General features: G+C 45.7%; 1 protein-coding gene across 1 annotated transcript; it reads left to right on the top strand.

Moving 5' to 3' along the window:
• Positions 1-396: 396 nt before the first annotated feature.
• Positions 397-22,023, top strand: LOC147019463 (uncharacterized). The gene is made up of 9 exons (XM_085896648.1): positions 397-453; positions 1,083-1,230; positions 2,368-2,471; positions 3,959-4,109; positions 12,485-12,588; positions 14,127-14,277; positions 16,986-17,089; positions 18,647-18,797; positions 22,004-22,023. Exons 1-9 carry the CDS (start codon positions 397-399, stop codon positions 22,021-22,023), a joined length of 990 nt encoding a protein of 329 aa, XP_085752774.1.
• Positions 22,024-23,030: the final 1,007 nt, after the last annotated feature.

The following is a 23,030-nucleotide window of genomic DNA, read 5'->3' as shown; positions in this document are numbered from 1 at the left end:
ATAATTTTTAATTAAATTAGTTCCATCTCAAGGACATCAAAGTAAATCAAGTTCCATATCATGTACATCTTACACATAGGAATAATGGAAAAATACAATGAAACTGAAGCACAATAAATTATTATGAAATACAATGTATACAATAAAATACAATGCATACAGTGCATAATAAATAGCATACAATGAAACCGATCAGAGAACCCACAAGTCCCCAGTGGGCCCCCAGTTACTGGTGGGTACTAGGCCAATGGCCTATGTTGCCTCTTGGAAAATCCGGCCCTGCGTTCATGATTGTGGTGGATATGCGATAGGGGAAGTAATGATCTGAAGAAAGTGGTGGATGTGGGAAGGAGTGGTGGTAATTGTGTGTTACGGTGAAGGTAAACGGCCGTCATCATGTGGGTGTTCACGGTGATCGGGGTTGTCGATCGGGTCCTGGGGTTTGGTCCTCGGGTAAGAGACAAAACACTTTGTAACACATCGGTGATTGAATAAGAACAGTTTCTCTCTGCAATCGCTGGAAGTTCCTGTTGGGTTTCCTCCATCCAGGAGGGAACAGTTTTTATTTCCTGAGTCTTTAATAAGGTGCAACCACTTTGGTCTTACAAGCCCTAAATTGCATCTCAACAATCAGTAAATGGGAAATGTGGGTTTTGTTTTGTTCATCAGCCTTCGTACATAGATAGGCTCGGAGTATGATCAGGGGATGGGAAGAAATCCCCCCCTCCCACCCCCCAAGCTGGAGTCAGGCCGTTGGATCGACCAGTCAGAACGGCACACCTCATGTTCCGAACATCAGACCAACGTGACCACACCACTTGATTCACTCAGCCTGTGTTCAGCTCATGAATGGGATAAGATGTTGAAGGTTAATGAAAGAAAAGTATCAAACAAAACACTACATCAGTGTATAAGTTCCATGAAAGGGAAACGAAATAAAACCGTTTTTATCATGTTGTTGGTTTCGATCATCTTACACCTTGTTTTGAATGATTTAAAACACAATACACCTCAAAAAAGGAAACCACATCAAAACACATCGCAAAATGGTCTTGTGTAACGTGTTGTCATATCTTCTCCAGGAAACTCAGACAACTTGGAAGCCCGAAGGTTCGAGTTCAAGGGGGAAGAAATTTAAAATCTTATACCCCTCTAAAATTTTCCACACGAGTGAAGAAAAGAAATTTATGGGCACCAGCAATGTTGGTGGGAATACACCACCAGACTCAGGTAGGTGTCATGGCTTCTTTGTTGCGAGTTGACGTATCCACACACATGTGTGTTTTTTATACATGTAGTCAGGCTCTTGGATGAAGTACAACACAGAACAGATCAGGATGCAACAACAACAAAACGACCAGCAGGAGAAGAATGGGGGAATATCAACGGCAGTGTGGAGAGAGAAAATAGACAGAAACGCACAAACTAGGGAGGCGGGTAACGATGAGTATGGGAGAACGCAAGGGGTGGACAAGATGGACACAGAAACAAAATTTGGAGAAAGGGTGGGGGGGGTGGGACAGCACCTGTGAATTAGACTGGTGGAGGTCGTGGTGGGCCCACGGTGACACTGTTGGCTGATGGCCAGTCACACCCATGTTTATGTGATTAATGGGGTAAAGAAGGATTTCGGGATGGTGACACATGATAATTTATTGTGACTATTTCTCCCCTTCTTGCATACTTTTTGGTAAAACCATCCCAACAACCTTTCACATCGGCCTGATGTTGGCTTCATGGTTAAGGTGCTTGGCTTATGATGTTGGTGTCTTGTTGAATAAACATCAGGTAGGGTAGATTCAGCCTGTCATCCTTCCAAGGTCGGCACAATGAGTGCCAGAATGCTGGTATCCTTTGTCGGAGTGGGGACCCGTCCAGGATTGTGTCCAATAGCCAAGGAGACTGCTTCGGCAGCACCAACACTCTGCACAGAGTATGTTCCCAATGGATGGATGGATGGATCCTTCCAAGGTTGGCAAAAGGAGTCCCAGTGTGCTGTTCCAGGGGAATGACATCCGTAGTACAGCTGTGCCTCCAGAGAATGATGCAGCCAAGCATCGACAAGCTGCATACAAATAAATAAATAATCCCTTCACATTAAAAAAAAACTTCTAATTACTTGTGAAAACATGACTGACAGGGGGACCTCTTACACTTTCATCATGAAGCTGTCACCCCAGATTCAAACATCACGTGATGTTTTATTATTCACCTTTACCCTCGAGAACAGGAAGACGTGCATGCAAGATCTCTGTATTTGGTTCACTCATTGAATGACATGATATATGTGCTGATGAAGAAATGTAATTTGAAAGACATTTTGTTTTAAATAATGAAAATCTTTTTATCCCCCGCTGACATGTTTAGAAGTGGAGGTTGAGCAAACACAGAAATTTGCTTTTGATCCCACCCCTGATGAAAACTCATCTTTTTTGCAATGGGTCCATCCAGACTCCTTCAAGATTCCTAAGGTGAGATGTTTTTCACTCACATTTTATAAATGAATGTGTGAATTTTATTTCCCGTTTTTCTCCACTCAATCATCGATCTTTCAATACCTTTTTTGGATATACAGAGTCAAGGCTTGTGGAAGAGCTCGAACACAGAACGAATCAGGTTGCAACATCACAAAAGGAACAGCAGAAGGAGAAGTTAGAAATACCATCAGCAGGGCAAAGGGAGAAAATAGATGGAGACGGACAAACAAGGGATTGGGGGAACGATGAGCGGTAAGGGACAACACAAGGGGAGAACAGCTCTCTTGAAGACCTGGAGGTTAGAATGAGATTGAAAAGAACGTGAAAGTTGGTTCCACTCACACTAATTAACGCATGTACACACCTGTGTTTTTTTGCACATGTCGTCAAGTTCTTGGAAGAGCGAGACACACAGAACAGATCACGTGCGCACATACTCACACTCACACACACTTGCACTCATACACACACACTAATTTGCACACACACATACACATAGACACAAACACACACACACACACACACACACACACACACACACACACACACACACACACACAAACACACACACACACACACGCATGCACCTCATCCATTTATCGTAAAAGATGGTGGGCGGTGGAAAGGCGTGTGATCGTGGTGGGGGACAGAGGAGGTTGTGTTTGAGCGTACATTATATTGGTGGATATGGGATAGCTGAAGTAATGATGTGAAGAAAGTGGTGGATGTGGGAAGGAGTGGTGGTAATTGTGTGTTACGCTGAAGGAAAATGGCCGTCATCGTGTGGGTGGTCACGGTGATCGGGGTTGTCGATGGTGTCCTGGGGTTTTGTCCTTGGGTAAGAGACAGAACACATTCAAACACATCGGTGATTGAATAAGAACAGTTTCCCACTGCAATCCCAAGAAGTTCCTGTCGGGTTTCCTCCATCCAGGAGGGAACAGTGTTTTATTTCCTGAGTCTTTATTAATGTGCAACCACTTTGATCTTACAAGTCCGAAATTGCAGCTCAACAATCAGTAAATAGGAAATGTGGGATTTGTTTTGTTAAACAGCCTTCGTACATAGATAGGCTCGTAGTATGATCAGGGGATGGGAAGAAACCCCTCCCCCTCCTTCCAACTCCAAACTGGAGTCAGGCTGTTGGACCGACCATTCAGCACTGCACACCTCATGTTCCTAACATGAGACCAAGGTGACCACACCACTTGATTCACGCAGCCTGTGTACCTCTTTGTGTGCAGCTTATGAATGGGATAAGATATTGAAGATTAATGAAAGAAAAGTATTAAACAAAACACTACATCAGTGTATAAGTACCATGAAAGGGAAACAAAGTTAAACCGTTTTTATCATGTTGGTTTCGATCATCTTACACCTTGTTTTGAATGATTTAAAACACAATACACCTCAAAAAAGGAAACCACATCAAAACACATCGCAAAATGGTCTTGTGTAATGTGTTGTCATATCTTCTCCAGGAACCTCAGGCAATACCTTGGCAGGACGATTCTTTGAGTGGACCGCAGAAGAACTTTGAATCCTTAGTCCCCTTTCAAGGTCACCACTCGAATGAAGAAGAGGGATCTATGGACACCAGTGATGTTGCGAGAGACACAGCACCAGACTCAGGTAAGTTTCATGGCTTCTTTGTTGCTAATTGGCGTGTGCACACACCTGTGTTTTTTATCCCCCGCCGCTTGGCGGAAGGGGAATATTGTTGTCACCCAGGGCATCCAGCTGTCCGTCCGTCCGTCTGTCCGGGCGTCAACATTTATAGCTGTGAGTGCGATAACTCATAAACTGTTCGCCATATCGATTTGAAATTTGGGTCACACATGTACCACCTTAAAAGGAAGAACCCTATTGATTTTGGGCGTGGCGTGATCCAAGATGGCCGACTGAGGTGGCCATCTTGATAATGTTTTTTGTTATAAATGGAAAACCGCTTATCTGATTTCAATTATTTTTGGTTGCTACGTTCCTCACCCCTGGGGAACTTTTTCGAGATGATGACCAAATGGTGTCTTGTTTCCAATTCACCTCCCTCATTATCTGGAATATGTATGAACTTTTTCATTCAATGGCGGGGGATTCCCCATCTCTGATGGTATATTTATACATGCAGTCAAGCTCTTGGAAGAGCTGGAACACAGAACAGATCAGGACGCAACAACAACAAAATGTCCAGCAGGAGGAGAATGGGGAAATACCAATGGCAGTGTGGAGAGAGAAACTTGACAGACACGGACAAACGAGGGAGGCGTGTAATGATGAGTATGGGAGAACGCAAGGGGTATACAAGAGGGAAACAGAAACAAAATTTGGAGAAGGGGGGGTCGGACAACACCTGTGAATTAGACTGGTGGCGGTAGTAGTGAGCCCACGGTGACACTGTTGGCCGATGGCCAGCACACCCATGTTTATGTGATTAATGGGGCAAAGAAGGATTTCGGGATGGTGACACATGATAATTTATTTTGACTATTTCTCCACTTCTTGCATACTTTTTGGTAAAATCATCCCTCCATCCTTTCACATTGGCCTGGGGTTGGCTTCATGGTTAAGTTGCTTGGCTTACGATCTTGTTGCGCTGTTGAATTTACACCAGGGAGGGTGGATTCAGCCTGTCATCCTTCCAAGATCGGCAAAATGAGTGCCAGAATGCTGGTATCCTGTGTTGGAGTGGCGACCCATCCAGGATTGTGTCCAATAGCCATGGAGACTGCTTCGGCAGCAGCAACGCTCTGCACAGAGTATGGTCCCAATGGATGGATGGATCCTTCCAAGGTTGGCAAAATGAGTTCCAGTGTGCTGGTCACAGGGGCATGACATCAGTAGTACAGCTGTGCCTCCAGAGAATGATGCAGCCAACCATCCACAACCTGTATACAAATAAATAAATAATCCCTTCACATTAAAAAAAAAAAACTTCTTCTAATTACTTGTGAAAACATGACTGACAGGGGACCTTTTACACTTTCATCATGAAGCTGTCACCCCAGATTCAAATATCACGTGTTGTTTTATTGTTCACCTTTATTAGCTGAAACCCTGTCACAGACGGATTCAGTTCATTTAACCACCCTCAGCAGCTCACCCACACTCGAGGGACATGGACTGGACAGGGCATGCTTGTCCCCGCCTACTCATCCCCCGCCCCTGCCCCATTCCCCCCCCCCCCGCCTTCAACTTGCTTAACCCCGCCCAAAAATGTAATTACCCCGGCCCCGCCTCTTCACTCCCCGCCCCAATTGCCCCCGCCCCTGTCCACCCCCTCACACTCAACCCCGCCTAATTCACCCCAGCCCCCGCCCCATTTCCCCCCCCCATCTCCCGCTTTCAATTTGCTTACCCCCGCCCAAACATTTGCTTACCTTGCCCCCCGCCTCTTCACTCCCTGCCCCCATCTCTTCATCTCCCGCCCCTCCTCTTCACTCCCTGCCCCCCACCTCTTCACTCCCTGCCCCCGCCTCTTCATCTCCCGCCCTGCCTCTTCACTCCCGTCCCCCGCCTCTTCATCCCCCGCCTCCGCCTCTTCACTCCCTGCCCCCGTCTCAACGAAAAGTGTTTATTCTGCTTCAGAGTTGAAGGTTGACTATTGCCACTAAGTGCGATGCACTCTTACAGGTACAAAGTTTATTTCAGTCGAGATCACAGGACCGAGAAAAACGTGACGTGACCGCAAGGAGCACAAAATTGGTCCTTCAGTTTTAATATATAGAAGATACAATGTTTCTTGTTACATTTTTTTTGTCAAATTCACATTCTGAGGTAGTCAGCATGTGCAGAAGAGGGTTTTACATTGCAGACGCTATTTTCGAGGAGTGGAATTACACCTCTCAGCGGTGACGGTCTGTCGACGACGGACGTAATGACGTTACCGAATGACCGATGATGTCATGACGTCCTGACGCCTCTCAGCGGTGACGTCACACGTCGCCATGTAAATGAAATTAAAACTAAAAGTGTTTATTCTGCTTCAGATTTGAAAGTTCACTATTGCCACTATGTGCGATGCACTCTTGCAGGTACGAAGTTTCTTTCAGTCCAGGTCACAGTACCGAGAAAAACGTGACGCGACCGCTAGGAGGAGCACAAAATTGGCCCTTCAGTATTAATATACAGTATAGACTAGCTGAAACCCCATCACAGACGGATTCCGAAGGTTGACTATTGCCACTATGTGTGATGCACTCTTACAGGTACGAAGTTTCTTTCAGTCCAGGTCACAGTACCGAGAAAAACGTGATGCAACCGCTCGGAGGAGCACAAAATTGGTCCTTCATAGTCTGGGCACCCTGTGCTGAAAAAGGTGGTAACCCGAAACAAATTACAATAGTTTTAAAACCTGTTTTTGATGATTCCGAATGTACCTGGGACTATCCTATTAAAAATCTACTAAAATGTATTCAGTGGAACATTTTTTTTTTGAGAAAACTTATCCCCACCCGTGAAATTCAAAAATTTGAATGTCGAAAATGAAAAATAACAAAAATGTGTTTCAGTCTTATAAAGAATAGTTTAATATACGACAGGAGCATCAGATATTTGCACTGGAAGTTAAAAACATAATCTAAACCTATAGAAATACTTAATATGGGTCAGAATGATTCCACATTCGTAAAATTGGCGGTGACCGGGCTCCGCGGGCGGCTGGCCACAGTTCGTACCGGTAACAACATTTCACATATTGAAGTCTCGCGTTTATAAAATTTATGTGACTTTAAATAGTACATTATATAACATAGTGTTACACGTCAAGTACATCTGTATACACCAGGGTTAAACAATCACAATTGAAGCTGAATCTGTTGTGAGACATCGGGAGGCCACGGCCATCTAAAACTCAAATTAACGCTCTGTTGGGTCTTCCTCCGAGTCTGTGTCAGCCGACAGTGAAATGTTTGCACACACCCCATGACATTCACCGCAGGCCATGGAACAATCCAATCCATTTTTTCGCAGATACATCTCAAACTGTAGCACCGTGTTTCACAATTGCACCGTATCACTTTCAGTAACTTTTGTGGTGCTGGTGTATTGTCGGTCAAAATTGGGGCCAGTTTCCCTTGACTCACTTTCCAGCCCCATTGATCTGGAGGTACATGATCACCATGGCCGAACCACACTTGAACCTGTTGATACACTCTGAGGCTGTGATATTTAGCTGCAGCTGATGTTGGAGGCAGACTGCACGGCTGACTGCCTTTCCTGAGAACGTATGAACCACTGTGTTGTCAGCATACACTACTTCCAACAGCTCCTGAAGGCCTGATCCACTCATCACGTGGCCAATGGATCCCAGGAAGCTCATTTTTGTATGGAAGCCTCCCAAAGAAACGACAGTTGGTTGCAATTCAGGAAGATTCTCTACCATTATGTGTGCCTTCCACCATAATGGTTGATCAAATGTCACCACTGGGTATGCTTGGGACTGACTTGCATGGGAAGATATGTGTTTTAATGTAGAATAAATGCAGGTGAGATTGTTTGGATCCAAATCAATCATGGGGAGAAACATGACCGATGACACACCAGGATGTTCTCCTTTGTGGATGAGCTGCATGAACCCAGACCACTGGGGTCTTGGGACTTTCAGCAGCAGCAATGACTTCCAAAGTAGATCTCCATCTGCACATGGTTCTTTCGCATTTGGGTTTGTTATTGGCTGGTCGAGGAGAGACTGGACGCTATCTCTTTCTGAGAAGAAGTGCTGAACATTTATCCGTCAAACAGAAGCAATATCACCAGATGTGACTTTCACTCTTGGAATGGTTCTTGATGATTTTGTCCCAGGTGTCACCACAGCAATAATTCCCATACCGTGGAGCGTACCCTTGCCATCAATACTTCTCACATTGTGGTAAACATTGTCAGCAGAATATTGTATAAAATTGTTTGCACTGAAGTTTTGAATCTCTGTGCCATGTGCAACTGAAGAACTTCTTTCGTACTTCTTCACTTCACTGTAAGAGCAGGAAAACCCATGGTGATATAAAGAATCCACCAAAAATTTTGATTGGAAGTGGTGGTGCATTTGAACACCCAAACCAATTTGTAATGGTGCCAGAAGGATACGAGGCCGCGTTGCCTGCATGATCGCTTGTCCTATTGAAGCAATTTTAGTGCTTTGATCTTTTCCACAGAATATTGTATTTTACAACTGCTGCAAGGATGGTGGCACGAACTCCATTGCTGCTTCTGTTGATATTTCGGCGGCAGTGGGATAGGTGTTCCTGGTCTGATCAAGGTCTTTTATGTCCTGTTTTATGAACTTAGCTGCTGCTTCAATTATGTGGGTCTTCTCATCCTTTTTGTCTTTCATCGTTTCTTGATGAAAATTATGTAGGATGTTGGAAGCGGTGGTGTGAAATGTTACTACATTTTGTTTGCCATTGATCTCTGTGATGGTTATTGTCAATGAAATGTTTTTTTAGTTCAGATTTCATATGTGGAAAGCTGTACGGCTCTATGTCAGTACAGTATCTTGGAGATATTCTTTCATCTTGCTTATCAAATCGTTGATGGTCACCTGCTCGTCATCATTGTTTTCAAGATACTCTACTACTGCTTGAAAAGCTTCGGATTTTTTCGAGTCCTTGGGTCTGCCACTTCCACTGATTTTCTTGCATTTTGCAGCTCTCTGCTCTATGGCTTGCTGAAAAACGATTGGCACTTGTTTCCCTGTTCTAAAGTTAACACTACAAATGTTGTGATATACTGCATCTGCAGCAGGCAGGTGTTGAACAAAAAGCACCCGACCTCTTACAATGTCAGCCCATTCTCCCTTGAACTCATCACATGCCTTCAGGATTTTGTTCTGGAAATCCATTGTTCTAACAGGAATAAGTTTATGTTCTGATTTCTTGCCTTTGTATACATCTGGACAACCACACAATACACAATCCTCATCATAACTGAATGTAGTTTCTTTCGATCTAAGTGTGTGCTGAAGATGATGATCCTGTTCACCAGAAAGTTTACGTTTGTTGTGATACAGGATTGATCTTGGGTTGGTATAGTCACTTCTGCACTTCACATGGACAGACTGGCCAGCTTGGACGGTTATATCTTTGCCTCTGGCTTCGCTGGCTTTCAGCATACCATCACATCCCTTTTGTGTTAATGTAACAGTTCGCTCTTCACCTGACACTGTTTTTTGGCAAATTACACAGTCATCCATCTTGATGTTTCACTTCAGACTTTCTGCAAAAAAAATCATCAATAAATCATCACTAAACCGATCTCACACAGGGTAAAACTTGCAGAGCTACACATTTTTAAGAATCATGGTCATGGATATTTGTATGTAGATCATATTATAACATAAATAGGAGTACATTGGCCTATTTTGTGCTTTACATGACAACAATACAAGTACATCGGTATTGAGGTAAAACTCGATCTGCGTTTTTGGCCGGGACAGGGTTTGCACTCAACTGAACTCTTGTTGTTTGTATAAACTGGACTAATAGTGACATTTAATATGACTATATGATTCATGCATAAAATTTATAACTCATTTTGAAAGCATTTGGATGTATTTCTGTTATTTAGTATTTTCACCCGATACAATTTCTGGAATTTAAGGGGGTACGGCTAAACTGTCTCCCTAAAAATATGTTCCACTATTTTTATTTTGGTAGATTTTCAATATGAATCTCCCAGATGTAAAAGGACTTGGAAAAATAATGTCCGAAAACTATTGCAATTTGTTTCAGGTATATCCACAGGGTGCCTGGACTATCAGTATTAATATATAGATAGAAGATACAATGCTTCTTGTTTCATTTTTTGTGTCAAATTCACATTCTGAGGTAGTCAGCGTGTGCAGAAGAGGGTTTTACTTTGCAGACGTTATTTTCGAGGAGTGGAATTACACCGCTCAGCGGTGACGGTCTGTCGACGACAGACGTCGTGACGTCAGCGAATGACCGATGATGTCATGACGTCCTTACACCTCTCATCGGTGGAGTCAGATGTCGCCATGCAAACGAATGTAAAACGAAAAGTGTTTATTCTGCTTCAAAGTTGAAAGTTGACTATTGCCACTTTGTGCGATGCAATCTTACAGGTACGAAGTTTCTTTCAGTCCAGGTCACAGTACCGAGAAAAACGTGACGCGACCGCTAGGAGGAGCACAAAATTGGTTCTTCAGTATTAATATTGTTGCGGTTTTCGCGCCCGCCGGCGTGCTGACGGCCACGTAACTCGAATCGCAGCACGTCGCCCACCGGACGGACAATCCAGTCGTGACCCTCTCAGACTAACGCCGGGAACCAGTCACGGGTGGACCTTTCGGTCTCACCGCGATCGAGCCAATCAGCCCCCGCGTGGGATAGGGTTGCTCGCCAAATTCGACCTACCTAAGTACCCACGCGGAGGGTAGACCGGGCGATCGCACCTCGCCGCAGGTCGACTTCGGACACGGGCCACTTAAGCGACCCGTTCCGTACTATCAGAATAACCGAGCGGTGTTATCGTCGACCTCGACGGTTCGATTAATTATCGGGCGTATTCAGCCCACTACCAACCCTTTACGTGAAGCAAGATGAGGATTCAATGGAGGAAAAGACGAAGCGAAGCGGGAGAACAGTTCAACAATAAAGCACATTTATTCGCGGCACACGGGAAGCACACAAATACAATTCCACCAAATGCACACAAAAAAAAGAAAACACAATTCCATTTACACAAAAAAGCAAATATAAAAGCGAAAACAATGCAGAGCTAATACCGACTACCGAGCACACGGCAACACTTATACAATTCTACTTCACAGACGGCGCCGACAACACATACCTAAAACCAAGGAAAGAATACCCTCAAGAATGAGGCGGGCCTGAGGCCGAGACCGGGTCGCGCCTACCCGTCTGGTGATGAGACGCGGAGCGGTGATGGCGCCTCACTCCGCGGGCCTCGCGGACAGTGCCTGGCAGGGGGGTGGGAAAGGGGCCCCCTTGGTCGCACTATCTCAGCGCGGGGGGAAACAGGAGGGGGTTGCTGATGCTCGGGGTATAGAGGATCTTTATTATCCCTGGTGTGCGTCTCCACCTCGGCCAGGTCGCGCTGCCGGCCTTCCTCGGGCGTGCAGCTCCCGGCACCGTCGCGAGCACCCCCTCGTCTGCCTTCGCCGCTGCCGCCTCTCCGCCTCTGGACTCTCCACCCTGGACTCTTCTTTGGGCTCTCCTCGTTTGACTCTCTTCAGCTTCTCCAGCTACTGCAGGCTTCGGGCTCCAGACTTCCACACTGCTCTGACTGACGAACACGGTCCTTTTATCCCCCCGTCGCTTCGCCTTTGACCCCCTCCCTTTGACCTTTCACCTCGCTCCCCATTGGCCCGAGAAAAAGTGGGCGTGAAGGCTTCTTGATCCACAAATTTGCATATATCGATCGTTCTGGAGGCGGGGCCAAATCGCCCCTCGCTCACCGATTGGACGGCAAAAAGTGGGCGTGTGTCGTTTTTGATCCGTTTTTGAAGCACAAAATCCGTGATTTTGTACACGCTGTTCAACGTGCGCCCTGCACGAGTCCAACACCGGTACCCACAGCGGGGCAAGAACGGTGGCGATGCTACGGTTGCGAGGTGTGACGGGAAGGTCGTGGCGGTTGTGGTGAAGCGGCGTTGTGGTTGGTGGTTGATGTTGTGATTGTGGTGGTAATCATGGCGGTTGGTCCAAAATAAAGATAGCAAAAGAAAAACGGCTATCCTGAAGAGTCGCAGCTCGCATAAATGACATGTATTCCCACTAGACAACGGGTTTGGGCCTAACTACACATATACTTGCCGAGATACCTCACCTAAGGGACCTGAATGGTGGTTTGCGAATTTGGTAACCACAACAATATATAGATACTCGAGAACAGGAAGACGTGCATGCAAGATCTCTGTATTTGGTTCACTCATTGAATGACATGATATATGTGCTGATAAAGAAATGTAATTTGAAAGACATTTTGTTTTAAATAATGAAAATCTTTTTATCCCCCGCTGACATGTTTAGAAATGCAGGTTGAGCAAACACAGAAATTTGCTTTTGATCCCACCCCTGATGAAAACTCATCTTTTTTGCAATGGGTCCATCCAGACTCCTTCAAGATTCCTAAGGTGAGATGTTTTTCACTCACATTTCATAAATGAATGTGTGAATTTTATTTCCCGTTTTTCTCCACTCAATCATCGATCTTTCAATACCTTTTTTTGGATATACAGAGTCAAGGCTTGTGGAAGAGCTCAAACACAGAACGAATCAGGTTGCAACATCACAAAAGGAACAGCAGAAGGAGAAGTTAGAAATACCATCAGCAGGGCAAAGGGAGAAAATAGATGGAGACGGACAAACAAGGGATTGGGGGAACGATGAGCGGTAAGGGACAACACAAGGGGACAACAGCTCTCTTGAAGACCTGGAGGTTAGAATGAGATTGAAAAGAACGTGAAAGTTGGTTCCACTCACACTAATTAACGCATGTACACACCTGTGTTTTTTTGCACATGTCGTCAAGTTCTTGGAAGAGCGAGAACACAGAACAGATCACGTGCGCACATACTCACACTCACACACACTTGCACTCATACACACACTAATTTGCACACACACACACATACACATAGACACAAACACACACACACACACACACACACTAATTTGCACACACACACACACACACACATACACATCGATACAAACACACACACACACACACACACACACACACACACACACACACACACACACACGCATGCACCTCATCCATTCATCGTAAAAGATGGTGGGCGGTGGAAAGGCGTGTGATCGTGGTGGAGGACAGAGGAGGTTGTGTTTGAGCGTACATTATATTGGTGGATATGGGATAGGGGAAGTAATGATGTGAAGAAAGCGGTGGATGTGGGAAGGAGTGGTGGTAATTGTGTGTTACGCTGAAGGAAAATGGCCGTCATCGTGTGGGTGGTCACGGTGATCGGGGTTGTCGATGGTGTCCTGGGGTTTGGTCCTTGGGTAAGAGACAGAACACATTCAAACACATCGGTGATTGAATAAGAACAGTTTCCCACTGCAATCCCAAGAAGTTCCTGTCGGGTTTCCTCCATCCAGGAGGGAACAGTGTTTTATTTTCTGAGTCTTTATTAATGTGCAACCACTTTGATCTTACAAGTCCGAAATTGCAGCTCAACAATCAGTAAATAGGAAATGTGGGATTTGTTTTGTTAAACAGCCTTCGTACATAGATAGGCTCGTAGTATGATCAGGGGATGGGAAGAAACCCCTCCCCCTCCTTCCAACTCCAAACTGGAGTCAGGCTGTTGGACCGACCATTAAGCACTGCACACCTCATGTTCCTAACATGAGACCAAGGTGACCACACCATTTGATTCACGCAGCCTGTGTACCTCTTTGTGTGCAGCTTATGAATGGGATAAGATATTGAAGATTAATGAAAGAAAAGTATTAAACAAAACACTACATCAGTGTGAAAGTTCCATGAAAGGGAAACAAAATTAAACCGTTTTTATCATGTTGTTGGTTTCGATCATCTTACACCTTGTTTTGAATGATTTAAAACACAATACACCTCAAAAAAGGAAACCACATCAAAACACATCGCAAAATGGTCTTGTGTAATGTGTTGTCATATCTTCTCCAGGAACCTCAGGCAATACCTTGGCAGGACGATTCTTTGAGTGGACCGCAGAAGAACTTTGAATCCTTAGTCCCCTTTCAAGGTTACCACACGAATGAAGAAGAGGGATCTATGGACACCAGTGATGTTGCGAGAGACACAGCACCAGACTCAGGTAAGTTTCATGGCTTCTTTGTTGCTAATTGGCGTGTGCACACACCTGTGTTTTTTATCCCCCGCCGCTTGGCGGAAGGGGAATATTGTTGTCACCCAGGGCGTCCAGCTGTCCGTCCGTCCGTCTGTCCGGGCGTCAACATTTACAGCTGTGAGTGCGATAACTCATAAACTGTTCGCCATATCGATTTGAAATTTGGGTCACACATGTACCACCTGAAAAGGAAGAACCCCGTTGATTTTGGGCGTGGCGTGATCCAAGATGGCCGACTGAGGTGGCCATCTTGATAATGTTTTTTGTTATAAATGGAAAACCGCTTATCTGATTTCAATTATTTTTGGTTGCTACGTTCCTCACCCCTGGGGAACTTTTTCGAGATGATGACCAAATGGTGTCTTGTTTCCAGTTCACCTCCCTCATTATCTGGAATATGTATGAACTTTTTCATTCAATGGCGGGGGATTCCCCATCTCTGATGGTATATTTATACATGCAGTCAAGCTCTTGGAAGAGCTGGAACACAGAACAGATCAGGACGCAACAACAACAAAATGTCCAGCAGGAGGAGAATGTGGAAATACCAATGGCAGTGTGGAGAGAGAAACTTGACAGACACGTACAAACGAGGGAGGCGTGTAATGATGAGTATGGGAGAACGCAAGGGGTATACAAGAGGGAAACAGAAACAAAATTTGGAGAAGGGGGGGGGGGGTCGGACAACACCTGTGAATTAGACTGGTTGCGGTAGTAGTGAGCCCACGGTGACACTGTTGGCCGATGGCCAGCACACCCATGTTTATGTGATTAATGGGGCAAAGAAGGATTTCGGGATGGTGACACATGATAATTTATTTTGACTATTTCTCCACTTCTTGCATACTTTTTGGTAAAATCATCCCTACATCCTTTCACATTGGCCTGGGTTTGGCTTCATGGTTAAGTTGCTTGGCTTACGATCTTGTTGCGCTGTTGAATTTACACCAGGGAGGGTGGATTCAGCCTGTCATCCTTCCAAGATCGGCAAAATGAGTGCCAGAATGCTGGTATCCTGTGTTGGAGTGGCGACCCATCCAGGATTGTGTCCAATAGCCAAGGAGACTGCTTCGGCAGCAGCAACGCTCTGCACAGAGTTTGGTCCCAATGGATGGATGGATCCTTCCAAGGTTGGCAAAATGAGTTCCAGTGTGCTGGTCACAGGGGCATGACATCAGTAGTACAGCTGTGCCTCCAGAGAATGATGCAGCCAACCATCCACAACCTGTATACAAATAAATAAATAATCCCTTCACATTAAAAAAAAAAACTTCTTCTAATTACTTGTGAAAACATGACTGACAGGGGGACCTCTTACACTTTCATCATGAAGCTGTCACCCCAGATTCAAACATCACGTGTTGTTTTATTGTTCACCTTTACTAGCCGAAACCCTGTCACAGACGGATTCAGTTCATTCAACCACCCTCAGCAGCTCACCCACACTCGAGGGACATGGACTGGACAGGGCATGCTTGTCCCCGCCTACTCATCCCCCGCCCCTGCCCCATTCCCCCCCCGCCTTCAACTTGCTTAACCCCGCCCAAAAATGTAATAACCCCGGCCCCGCCTCTCCACTCTCCGCCCCACTTGCCCCTGCCCCCTGTCCACCCCCTCACACTCAAGCCCGCCTAATTCACCCCAGCCCCCGCCCCATTTCCCCCCCATCTCCTGCTTTCAATTTGCTTACCCCCGCCCAAACATTTGCTAACCTTGCCCCCCGCCTCTTCACTCCCTGCCCCCGTCTCTTCATCTCCCGCCCCTCCTCTTCACTCCCTGCCCCCCACCTCTTCACTCCCCGCCCCCCCCTCTTCATCTCCCGCCCCGCCTCTTCACTCCCGGCACCCGCCTCTTCATCCCCCTCCCCCGCCTCTTCATCTCCCGCCCCGCCTCTTCATCTCCCACCCCGCCTCTTCATCCCCCGCCCCTGCCTCTTCACTCCCTGCCCCCGTCTCAACGAAAAGTGTTTATTCTGCTTCAGAGTTGAAGGTTGACTATTGCCACTAAGTGCGATGCACTCTTACAGGTACGAAGTTTATTTCAGTCCAGATCACAGGACCGAGAAAAACGTGACGTGACCGCAAGGAGCACAAAATTGGTCCTTCAGTTTTAACATATAGAAGATACAATGTTTCTTGTGACATTTTTTGTGTCAAATTCACATTCTGAGGTAGTCAGCATGTGCAGAAGAGGGTTTTACATTGCAGACGCTATTTTCGAGGAGTGGAATTACACCGCTCAGCGGTGACGGTCTGTCGACGACAGACGTAGTGACGTCAGCGAATGACCGATGATGTCATGACGTCCTTACGCCTCTCATCGGTGGAGTCAGATGTCGCCATGTAAACGAATGTAAAACGAAAAGTGTTTATTCTGCTTCAGAGTTGAAAGTTGACTATTGCCATTTTGTGCGATGCAATCTTACAGGTACGAAGTTTCTTTCAGTCCAGGTCACAGTACCGAGAAAAACGTGACGCGACCGCTAGGAGGAGCACAAAATTGGTTCTTCAGTATTAATATATAGATCCTCGAGAACAGGAAGACGTGCATGCAAGATCTCTGTATTTGGTTCACTCATTGAATGACATGATATATGTGCTGATGAAGAAATGTAATTTGAAAGACATTTTGTTTTAAATAATGAAAATCTTTTTATCCCCCGCTGACATGTTTAGAAATGCAGGTTGAGCAAACACAGAAATTTGCTTTTGATCCCACCCCTGATGAAAACTCATCTTTTTTGCAATGGGTCCATCCAGACTCCTTCAAGATTCCTAAGGTGAGATGTTTTTCACTCACATTTCATAAATGAATGTGTGAATTTTATTTCCCGTTTTTCTCCACTCAATCATCGATCTTTCAATACCTTTTTTTGGATATACAGAGTCAAGGCTTGTGGAAGAGCTCGAACACAGAACGAATCAGGTTGCAACATCACAAAAGGAACAGCAGAAGGAGAAGTTAGAAATACCATCAGCAGGGCAAAGGGAGAAAATAGATGGAGACGGACAAACAAGGGATTGGGGGAACGATGAGCGGTAAGGGACAACACAAGGGGACAACAGCTCTCTTGAAGACCTGGAGGTTAGAATGAGATTGAAAAGAACGTGAAAGTTGGTTCCACTCACAGTAATTGACGCATGTACACACCTGTTTTTTTGCACATGTCGTCAAGTTCTTGGAAGAGTGAGACACACAGAACAGATCACGTGCGCACATACTCACACTCACACACACTTGCACTCATACACACACACTAATTTGCACACACACACATACACATAGACACAAACACACACACACACACACTAATTTGCACACACACACACACACACACATACACATCGACACACACACACACACACACACACACACACACACACACACACACACACACACACACACACACACACACACACACACACACACACGCATGCACCTCATCCATTTATCGTAAAAGATGGTGGGCGGTGGAAAGGCGTGTGATCGTGGTGGAGGACAGAGGAGGTTGTGTTTGAGCGTACATTATATTGGTGGATATGGGATCGGGGAAATAATGATGTGAAGAAAGTGGTGGATGTGGGAAGGAGTGGTGGTAATTGTGTGTTACGGTGAAGGAAAATGGCCGTCATCGTGTGGGTGGTCACGGTGATCGGGGTTGTCGATGGTGTCCTGGGGTTTGGTCCTTGGGTAAGAGACAGAACACATTCAAACACATCGGTGATTGAATAAGAACAGTTTCCCACTGCAATCCCAAGAAGTTCCTGTCGGGTTTCCTCCATCCAGGAGGGAACAGTGTTTTATTTTCTGAGTCTTTATTAATGTGCAACCACTTTGATCTTACAAGTCCGAAATTGCAGCTCAACAATCAGTAATTAGGAAATGTGGGATTTGTTTTGTTAAACAGCCTTCGTACATAGATAGGCTCGTAGTATGATCAGGGGATGGGAAGAAACCCCTCCCCCTCCTTCCAACTCCAAACTGGAGTCAGGCTGTTGGACCGACCATTAAGCACTGCACACCTCATGTTCCTAACATGAGACCAAGGTGACCACACCACTTGATTCACGCAGCCTGTGTACCTCTTTGTGTGCAGCTTATGAATGGGATAAGATGTTGAAGATTAATGAAAGAAAAGTATTAAACAAAACACTACATCAGTGTATAAGTACCATGAAAGGGAAACAAAATTAAACCGTTTTTATCATGTTGTTGGTTTCGATCATCTTACACCTTGTTTTGAATGATTTAAAACACAATACACCTCAAAAAAGGAAACCACATCAAAACACATCGCAAAATGGTCTTGTGTAATGTGTTGTCATATCTTCTCCAGGAACCTCAGGCAATACCTTGGCAGGACGATTCTTTGAGTGGACCGCAGAAGAACTTTGAATCCTTAGTCCCCTTTCAAGGTTACCACTCGAATGAAGAAGAGGGATCTATGGACACCAGTGATGTTGCGAGAGACACAGCACCAGACTCAGGTAAGTTTCATGGCTTCTTTGTTGCTAATTGGCGTGTGCACACACCTGTGTTTTTTATCCCCCGCCGCTTGGCGGAAGGGGAATATTGTTGTCACCCAGGGCGTCCAGCTGTCCGTCCGTCCGTCTGTCCGGGCGTCAACATTTACAGCTGTGAGTGCGATAACTCATAAACTGTTCGCCATATCGATTTGAAATTTGGGTGACACATGTACCACCTGAAAAGGAAGAACCCCATTGATTTTGGGCATGGACTGATCCAAGATGGCCGACTGAGGTGGCCATCTTGATAATGTTTTTTGTTATAAATGGAAAACCGCTTATCTGATTTCAATTATTTTTGGTTGCTACGTTCGTCACCCCTGGGGAACTTTGTCGAGATGATGACCAAATGGTGTCTTGTTTCCAATTCACCTCCCTCATTATCTGGAATATGTATGAACTTTTTCATTCAATGGCGGGGGATTCCCCATCTCTGATGGTATATTTATACATGCAGTCAAGCTCTTGGAAGAGCTGGAACACAGAACAGATCAGGACGCAACAACAACAAAATGTCCAGCAGGAGGAGAATGGGGAAATACCAATGGCAGTGTGGAGAGAGAAACTTGACAGACACGGACAAACGAGGGAGGCGTGTAATGATGAGTATGGGAGAACGCAAGGGGTATACAAGAGGGAAACAGAAACAAAATTTGGAGAAGGGGGGGTTGGACAACACCTGTGAATTAGACTGGTGGCGGTAGTAGTGAGCCCACGGTGACACTGTTGGCCGATGGGCAGCACACCCATGTTTATGTGATTAATGGGGCAAAGAAGGATTTCGGGATGGTGACACATGATCATTTATTTTGACTATTTCTCCACTTCTTGCATACTTTTTGGTAAAATCATCCCCACATCCTTTCACATTGTCCTGGGGTTGGCTTCATGGTTAAGTTGCTTGGCTTATGATCTTGTTGCGCTGTTGAATTTACACCAGGGAGGGTGGATTCAGCCTGTCATCCTTCCAAGATCGGCAAAATGAGTGCCAGAATGCTGGTATCCTGTGTTGGAGTGGCGACCCATCCAGGATTGTGTCCAATAGCCATGGAGACTGCTTCGGCAGCAGCAACGCTCTGCACAGAGTATGGTCCCAATGGATGGATGGATCCTTCCAAGGTTGGCAAAATGAGTTCCAGTGTGCTGGTCACAGGGGCATGACATCAGTAGTACAGCTGTGCCTCCAGAGAATGATGCAGCCAACCATCCACAACCTGTATACAAATAAATAAATAATCCCTTCACATTAAAAAAAAAAACTTCTTCTAATTATTGTGAAAACATGACTGACAGGGGGACCTCTTACACTTTCATCATGAAGCTGTCACCCCAGATTCAAACATCACGTGTTGTTTTATTGTTCACCTTTACAAGCCGAAACCCTGTCACAGACGAATTCCGTTCATTCAACCACCCTCAGCAGCTCACCCACACTCGAGGGACATGGACTGGACAGGGCATGCTTGTCCCCGCCTACTCATCCCCCGCCCCTGCCCCATTCCCCCCCCGCCTTCAACTTGCTTAACCGCGCCCAAAAATGTAATTACCCCGGCCCGGCCTCTTCACTCCCCGCCCCACTTGCCCCCGCCCCCTGTCCACCCCCTCACACTCAACCCCGCCTAATTCATCCCAGCCCCCGCCCCATTTCCCCCCCCCCCATCTCCCGCTTTCAATTTGCTTACCCCCACCCAAACATTTGCTTACCTTGCCCCCCGCCTCTTCACTCCCTGCCCCCGTCTCTTCATCTCCCGCCCCTCCGCTTCACTCCCTGCCCCCCACCTCTTCACTCCCTGCCCCCGCCTCTTCATCTCCCGCCCCGCCTCTTCACTCCCGGCACCCGCCTCTTCATCCCCCTCCCCCGCCTCTTCATCTCCCGCCCCGCCTCTTCATCTCCCACCCCGCCTCTTCATCCCCCGCCTCCGCCTCTTCACTCCCTGCCCCCGTCTCAACGAAAAGTGTTTATTCTGCTTCAGAGTTGAAGGTTGACTATTGCCACTAAGTGCGATGCACTCTTACAGGTACGAAGTTTATTTCAGTCCAGATCACAGGACCGAGAAAAACGTGACGTGACCGCAAGGAGCACAAAATTGGTCCTTCAGTTTTAATATATAGAAGATACAATGTTTCTTGTTACATTTTTTGTGTCAAATTCACATTCTGAGGTAGTCAGCATGTGCAGAAGAGGGTTTTACATTGCAGACGCTATTTTCGAGGAGTGGAATTACACCTCTCAGCGGTGACGGTCTGTCGACGACGGACGTAATGACGTTACCGAATGACCGATGATATCATGATGTCCTGACGCCTCTCAGCGGTGACGTCACACGTCGCCATGTAAACGAATGTAAAACTAAAAGTGTTTATTCTGCTTCAGATTTGAAAGTTCACTATTGCCACTATGTGCGATGCACTCTTACAGGTACGAAGTTTCTTTCAGTCCAGGTCACAGTACTGAGAAAAACGTGACGCAACCGCTAGGAGGAGCACAAAATTGGCCCTTCAGTATTAATATATAGACTAGCTCAAACCCCGTCACAGACGGATTCCGAAGGTTGACTATTGCCACTATGTGTGATGCACTCTTACAGGTACGAAGTTTCTTTCAGTCCAGGTCACAGTACCGAGAAAAACGTGATGCGACCGCTCGGAGGAGCACAAAATTGATCCTTCATAGTCTGGGCACCCTGTGCTGAAAAAGGTGGTAACCCGAAACAAATTACAATAGTTTTAAAACCTGTTTTTGATGATTCCGAATGTACCTGGGACTATCCTATTAAAAATCTACCAAAATGTATTCAGTGGAACATTTTTTTTTTTGAGAAAACTTATCCCCACCCGTGAAATTCAAAAATTTGAATGTCGAAAATGAAAAATAACAAAAATGTGTTTCAGTCTTATAAAGAATAGTTTAATATACGACAGGAGCAACAGATATTTGCACTGGAAGTTAAAAACATAATCTAAACCTATAGAAATACTTAATATGGGTCAGAATGATTCCACATTCGTAAAATTGGCGGTGACCGGGCTCCGCGGGCGGCTGGCCACAGTTCGTACCGGTAACAACATTTCACATATTGAAGTCTCGCGTTTATAAAATTTATGTAACTTTAAATAGTACATTATATAACATAGTGTTACACGTCAAGTACATCTGTATACACCAGGGTTAAACAATCACAATTGAAGCTGAATCTGTTGTGAGACATCGAGAGGCCACGGCCATCTAAAACTCAAATTAACGCTCTGTTGGGTCTTCCTCCGAGTCTGTGTCAGCCGACAGTGAAATGTTTGCACACACCCCATGACATTCACCGCAGGCCATGGAACAATCCAATCCATTTTTTTGCCGATACATCTCAAACTGTAGCACCGTGTTTCACAATTGCACCGTATCACTTTCAGTAACTTTTGTGGTGCTGGTGTTTTGTCGGTCAAAATTGGGGCCAGTTTCCCTTCACTCACTTTCCAGCCCCATTGATCTGGAGGTACATGATCACCATGGCCGAACCACACTTGAACCTGTTGATACACTCTGAGGCTGTGATATTTAGCTGCAGCTGATGTTGGAGGCAGACTGCACGGCTGACTGCCTTTCCTGAGAACGTATGAACCACTGTGTTGTCAGCATACACTACTTCCAACAGCTCCTGAAGGCCTGATCCACTCATCACGTGGCCAATGGATCCCAGGAAGCTCATTTTTGTATGGAAGCCTTCCAAAGGAACGACAGTTGGTTGCAATTCAGGAAGATTCTCTACCATTATGTGTGCCTTCCACCATAATGGTTGATCAAATGTCACCACTGGGTATGCTTGGGACTGACTTGCATGGGAAGATATGTATTTTAATGTTGAATAAATGCAGGTGAGATCGTTTGGATCCAAATCAATCATGGGGAGAAACATGACCGATGACACACCAGGATGTTCTCCTTTGTGGATGAGCTGCATGAACCCAGACCACTGGGGTCTTGGGACTTTCAGCAGCAGCAATGACTTCCAAAGTAGATCTCCATCTGCACATGGTTCTTTCGCATTTGGGTTTGTTATTGGCTGGTAGAGGAGAGACTGGAGGCTATCTCTTTCTGAGAAGAAGTGCTGAACATTTATCCGTCAAACAGAAGCAATATCACCAGATGTGACTTTCACTCTTGGAATGGTTCTTGATGATTTTGTCCCGGGTGTCACCATA

Source organism: Eptatretus burgeri, chromosome 9 (assembly GCF_056783735.1).
Source record: "Eptatretus burgeri isolate ZD-2024b chromosome 9, Ebu_testis_v1, whole genome shotgun sequence".
Lineage (NCBI taxonomy): Eukaryota > Metazoa > Chordata > Myxini > Myxiniformes > Myxinidae > Eptatretus > Eptatretus burgeri.
The sequence above is the reverse complement of the archived record's forward strand: the minus strand, read 5'-3'. Positions and strand labels throughout refer to the sequence as shown.